Here is a 6,657-nt window from a genome sequence, read left to right as displayed (position 1 = left end):
TGTGTTATCACAATCATCATCATCATCATCATCATCATCATCACCCGCCGCGGTGGGGCAGTGGCTACGTCGTTGCTCTGCTAAGCACGAGGTTGCGGGTTTGAGTCCCGACCGCGGTGGCCGCGTCTCTGATGGAGGCGAAAAGCAAAAACGACCGTTTGTAAGAGATTTCGGCGCACGTAAAGATCTCCAGGTGATCAAAATTAATCCGGAGCCCTCCACTACTGCGCGCCTCATCGCCTGCGTTGCGTCGGTGCGTTAAACCCTACAATTAATCGATCAATCAAGCAATCAAACCAATTTCACCATTATTAATAATATTATTATTAATATTATTATTATTACTGTGGCGAGGAGGCGCAGCTGCAAAAGAATGCGTGCCAGCGCCTTGATCGGCTCTACTGCGGCTACTCGCCGTTTTCGTCCGGTCACCCCTCCTTCCGTCTCGCTTCGGCAAGATTTCAGGGCCCGTCGCCATGCCTGCTGAGCCTGAGTGCGTGCGAGTGCTTTTGCTGCTGACCGCAGCTTAACGCACAGTGCCTGCCCGTCCCCTGCTCGTCGTAGCAGTCACTTGTGGCTGTTCTCTGGGAGGCGGTACATCTGTTGAGGAACGCGCGCCAGCTTCTTGAGCCGCTTTGCTGCGGCTACTCGTTGCCTTTCGTCCGGTGAGAGTCCGCCCCCCCCTTCCGCCCCCCCCCCCTTCCTCCCCCAGTCAAGGTGGCGTTTTAGCCCGTGAAATTGGCGGATTTTACTTTTAAGCACGAGGCAATTTCTTGCTCCAACTAAGCTGGGAAATTTCTCTCTGTCTGTCTGCCTGTCTGTCTGTCTGCCTGCCTGTCTGTGTGCCTGTCTGTCTGTGTGTTTCTGTCTGTCTGTCTGTCTGTCTGTCTGTCTGTCTGTCTGCCTGTCTGTGTGCCTGTCTGTCTGTGTGTTTCTGTCTGTCTGTCTGTCTGTCTGTCTGTCTGCCTGCCTGCCCGTCTGTCTGTCTTTCTTTCCATCCGGGTCCATTTAGCCGGCCACTAAACAACGGGTGAAAGAACACCTGTACACAAAACGTGCAACGGCGAGGCCGTTCGTAACCTCACTCTAAGGCGATCTCGTGGCGCATTTTCACCACAATGTACTCGATTCAGCAGTCCATTCTGTAACAGAGAAAATACGATGAATGACATTGGACTAAAAAATGTAATCTGGGCGCGCCGGCATTGCGCAATGCAGGACGCCATACTTGCTTTACGTGATGCCAGAATGCTGACCAAATTTTTTAGTCTAATGTCATGCCGGGCATCGCTATTAGCAGAACTTTGTTGGTCGCTGCGTCGATTGGTCAATCTAGTGCGGTGTGGTTGATCTGATCCCCGAGGTTGCCTTAGAATGCACTAACAGAGCGTCTAGGGCTCATACGGTTCTTATCATTCAGCCCAAAGAAAACATATTTCAATCAACAATCCAGTAAATAATCAGAGCACCTCCGTTTCTATTTATTTTTAATTCTTTTAACTTATTTGCACTCATATTGTTATTTTAGTTAACACATTTTCGATCGATATTTTTGACGATTGGCAATATAAACGACAAAAGGCTGTGAAACAAAGACAAGACTCCAGCAAATACTGCACTAAAAAATCTAAGCTACAGCTGTTTGATACACTACCCGAAAGAAAAGGTCCTACCAGATGGTGTACGGAGAGTGAGAAGGCGGGAAGATTGAATCCAGCAAACCGTTATTTTGTTCACCATGGAAGAAGTAAGAGGGAAGGGGAAAAGCATGAGGGGTCTGAGAAAGAGAGAGTATTCGGTTTTACGTAGCACGTTCTGCAAAAGGCTATTGTATGTTACCGACATTTTTGTGCGAAGCAAGCAGATACGGGGCCAGTACGTAAACTTTATTGCTTGCAATTCTATAGCAGAAGTAGCACTAGTTCGAGCTAGATATGCTGAAAATGTTTTGCAAAATGTTTGCCTTATTGAACTAAATGTAGGTAGCCACGCACATAATTCTTTTATTCATCTTTTAATTAATTAATTTATTTATTCAGATTACCCCTAAAGGCCCTCTAGAAGAGGGTATTACATAGGGGGGGGCCAATACCACATGGTGTGTAAAGTACAACCGCAAAAAAAAAACAGTACAACAAGATACAATGCAACGTAACAACTGCAACAAAACGCAAACCATGAATACGGGCAGCAATTGCAAGGCGTTATACAATAGTTAAAAAAAGCTAAAAAAAGAGGAACAAAAACAGAACAACAAAAGCAAAAAAAATAATTAGTTGGTCAGTGTAGCGCGCATGAGCTCTAAAAACGTAGCCGAGTCTTTCTCGGTGGCAATGTGTGCGGGTAAACTGTTCCACTCTATAATAGTGCGCGAGATGAATGACTGAGCGAAACGAAGTGTGCGAGTTAGCGGGCGCTTAACTTTGTTAGGATGATCACGGCGTGGAAAGATGGAACAGGGGGGTTCAAAGAAACTGTCATGTAATGACGGGTGATTGTAATGTTTGTGGAAAGTGATAAGCGCGCATATTTCCGACGAAGGGCCAAATCCTGTAGCTCAGCACGGTTTTTTAAGTTAGTGACGCTGGAATAAGAAGAATAATCTGAGTAAATGAAACGAGCAGCACGGTTTTGCAAGGATTCAATATTTGATACGATGTAGGCTTGATGAGGATCCCAAATGGCAATGGCGTATTCTATTTTAGGGCGAATTAAAGTGGTAAAAGCAAGCTTTTCTAAGTGCGATGGAGCCTGTTTAAAATTTCGTTTCAATAACCCGAGAGACCGGTTAGCAGCTGCAAGAGTGAGTTCTATATGATGGTGCCATGATAGATCCGATTGAAAGTGGAGGCCGAGGTACTTGTATGTAGATGTTAACTCAAGTGTGATATTATTCAACGAGTATTGACTAGGAAAACGGGTAGCAGCGTTAGTAAAAGACATACACTTTGTTTTAGAAACATTTAACCACATAAGCCAAGTTGAACACCAATGAATAATTTTGTTAAGGTCAGATTGCAAAGCTAAGCGGTCCGAATCAGAAGAAATGTTACGGTATATTACGCAGTCGTCTGCAAAAAGTCGAACGTGTGAAGATAAAAAATTTGGTAGATCATTAATATAAACGAGGAAGAGTAGAGGACCAAGAACACTTCCTTGGGGTACACGAGATGTTACCGGTAAAGAGGAAGAATAAACATTCATAGCAAAGGTGAATTGAGACCTGGAGGAAAGAAAAGCTTTTATCTATGCAAGAACGTTAGGATGAATGTTAAGTTGTTCTAGCTTTAGTAGTAATCTGTGGTGAGGAACGCGGTCAAAAGCTTTAGCGAAATCTAAGAAAATTGCGTCGACCTGGTAACCAGCATCCATAGATGTATGAAGGTCGTGAACAAAACCGGCAAGTTTGGTGTCGCATGAAAATCCCTTGCGAAAACCGTGCTGAAAATTGAAGATGATATTGTGACGTTCCAGATAGTTTATGACTTGAGTGTGTTTACAGAATTTTCAGTTTCTGTAAAAGGGACAGAATACCCGCCTCACTGATAACAATCTCCGGCATGACTGTGCTGTTGATACTATGCAATATGGGAGCGGATGAAACGTCTTCTCTGGTAAAAACTGAAGAAAACGCCTTGTTTAAGACCTCTGCGCATTGCGATGTGGGAGCGGAAACGCCATCGTTATTGCTTAGGACTATATCAGGATAACATTTGGGGTTAACAACGCGCCAGAATCTGCGTGGATTATTTGCAAGTATAGATGATAAATCATGGTTAAAGAAACGGCTGCGGGTAGATTTTAAAAGCGACTGATATTCTTTATCACATTTTTTGTATTTCGCCCAAGAGTTAGAGGTATCCGTTCGGACAGCCTGTTTATACAAACGTTTTTTTTGTTGTTGTTCAACCGTCGGAGCTGCTGAGTAAACCATGGAACCGTGCTTCAGGTTCTCACAGTGATGACAGGTATGAATTTGTTGATGAGACCAGTAAGTTTATTTATTAATAGCAACCAGTTTTCTTGAGTGCTGCGCTGGAGGTGACCATGTATGAATTCTTCGTAAAAGGCCGATAATTCATTATTTATGCCATCAAAGTTACCTCTGTTATAGCACTTAATCGATTTGTTAGTTCTTATTCTTTCGACAAGTGGGCGAATCAGGTTTCCGGTAATAATAGCATGGTCGGAAAGACCATCAAAAATATTAATGTTGGAGCAAGCATAGGGTTCATTTGTTAAAATTAGGTCGAGGATATTCGAACTTGTTGCTGAACAGCGTGTAGGAAAACTTATTAGTTCAGTTAAAGAAAAGTCAAGGCAACTCTGCGAAAATTTGTGCGCTTCAACATCACTTGGTGGAATGGTAAGGTCACTCCAATTAATGGCAGGAAAATTAAAATCACCGAAAATGATAAGTACAGCGTTCGGAAAACGGGTACGAATATCGCCCAGAACACGGGAAAATTCATCCGAAAACGTGCAACCCATATCGGGGGGACGGTAAAAAACAGCAATTATAACATGATTACCAGCGCACATCAAGGAAGCAAAGGCACATTCTAGAAAATAACATATTGAGATGGGGGTAACAACAAGATCGTTCTTGACGGCAACAAGGACACCACCGCCCCTTCGGTGCTTTCGATCGCAACGAAAAAAGTTGAATTCAGATGCACAAACAAAGATATTGTTATCACTAACAGTGTCATTAAGCCATGTTTCGGTTAATATTACTACTGATGCTGACGACGAGTCTCTCAGTGAAGAAAGAGGGACAGTTTTTGAAAGAACACTACGGATATTTGTAAACAAGAATGGAAAATGCTTGACTATGGTGTGGGGTACAAGTGCCGAAGAACACTTAATACTCGGGGGAGAGCCACGTCATTCACCCGTGTCGCTCGCGGGGGTTAGCACCGCGTGTACGATATCATGAGAATTTATTCGGACAGCGCATTCATTTTCAATGTCCCACACGTAGATGTCGTCATTCACGAACAGCTTAGTAAATATTATGCGGCAGCGATCTCCCTCCTTCGCCGCTGATTTCTTGAAGTGGGCAAGTTTGCGGCGTTTTTCGCGAACGGGCAGCGAGTAATCGCGCGAGATGCTGAAGGGCGTATTTTTTAGTTTAGGTCCTTTGTTCAAAATTGCTTCAATTTCCCTATCGTTAAAGAACTTGGCTATAATGGGCCTCTTTTGTCCTGTACAAAACGACCCAATCTATGAGCTCGGGCAACGGAATCTACTGTTATGCCTAACTTTGACGCGCAAAATTCCCTAACGAGACCCTCAGTTACATCCCATGTTTCAGATGGTTCTTTATCATCTACGCCAAAGAAGAGGACATTGGAAGGCCGAGAGCGATTTTCCAGGTCGTCGATTTTGTCATGTAATGCGGAAAAATGTTGGTCGTGGGTCGGTAGAGTTACAGTGTTATCTTTGGTTTGCATTTTAGATTCGATAGCCTGTACCCGAGTTTTGAGCTGTTCTACACCGTTTTGAATAGCCATATGTGTTAGTAAAACCCTATTTACGGATTCCAGTAAGGTAGCGTTGTTGTTTTCTAGGCGCTTCACAGCATCGAGCACAAAGTTCAATTTTTCTTCCTGGCACTTATTCATTGGTCCGGGGTTTTCCTCCACGTCACCGTGAAGTAACAAAAGGCGGCTGAGGAACAACGCTGCACTCTGAGCAAATTTCAAAAACCCAGAAGGCCGCGACACCGCCAAAAGGCAAACGTCATCATCCCGGTAGGAACAACAGTCGTAATAACTAACCTGCAGATACATGATGGGTGAGTGCTGATCCGCAGCGGCAGTGCCGTGGCCCGAAGTGTCGATGCAGTCGGCGCGCTTGTGAAGGGGTGGGTCAGCCGATGTTGCACCATGTTGCCGGACGGCCATCACGGTAAAGTCCAGATCTTGCGGCAAACCATCCGAAGCCCGAAAAAACGGGCTGTGGTGCGCGTAAAAGCTGCTCAAAGGTGGACCCGAGCACACGCCAGAATCTTCGATGACTGTAGTCCGTAGGTCATCCGATGATGCAGACGACAGCCGGCCCACGACGGCAAACAGCAGCACCTGCAGATACATGATGGGTGAGTGTTGATCCGCAGCGGCAGTGCCGTGGCCCGAAGTGTCGATGCAGTCGGCGCGCTTTTGAAGGGGTGGGTCAGCCGATGTTGCACCATGTTGCCGGACGGCCATCACGGTAAAGTCCAGATCTGTCGGCAAGCCATCCAAACCCCGAAGAAACGGGCTGTGGTGCGCGTAAAAGCTGCTCAAAGGTGTAGCCGAGCACACGCCAGAATCTTCGATGACTGTAGTCCGTAGGTCATCCGATGATGCAGACGTCAGCCGGCCCACGACGGCAAAAAGCAGCACCTGCAGATACATGATGGGTGTGTGTTGATCCGCAGCTGCAGTGCCGTGGCCTTTATTCAAATAATTTCAAATAAATAATAACTTTTATTCAAATAATTATTCAAATATTCATGTGCTTTTATTCAAAGAATTTTCCCGTTAACGCGTTATAATGAGCCACTTGAACATGCATTTGGGGTTACGGTTGTGCAACATTGATGCTCTTACTCAGCACGTATACCTTAAAACCGTACACACTGACGTCAGCACGCCCCTCGGCAGTCTCAGA

At 45.2% G+C, this 6,657-nt stretch overlaps 1 protein-coding gene across 1 annotated transcript; it reads right to left on the bottom strand.

Moving 5' to 3' along the window:
- Positions 1-567: 567 nt before the first annotated feature.
- Positions 568-6,401, bottom strand: LOC144166030 (uncharacterized). Its single transcript, XM_077695695.1, has 2 exons — positions 5,784-6,401; positions 568-600 (listed from the first exon to the last, which is right to left on the bottom strand). The coding sequence occupies exons 1-2, from the start codon at positions 6,399-6,401 to the stop codon at positions 568-570; spliced, it is 651 nt and encodes a 216-aa protein (XP_077551821.1).
- Positions 6,402-6,657: the final 256 nt, after the last annotated feature.

The sequence above is a fragment of the Haemaphysalis longicornis genome, unplaced genomic scaffold, assembly GCF_048455015.1.
Source record: "Haemaphysalis longicornis isolate Haplotype H1 unplaced genomic scaffold, Haemaphysalis longicornis Haplotype H1 scaffold_159, whole genome shotgun sequence".
NCBI lineage: Eukaryota > Metazoa > Arthropoda > Arachnida > Ixodida > Ixodidae > Haemaphysalis > Haemaphysalis longicornis.
This window is presented reverse-complemented; position numbering and strand designations above follow the sequence as displayed.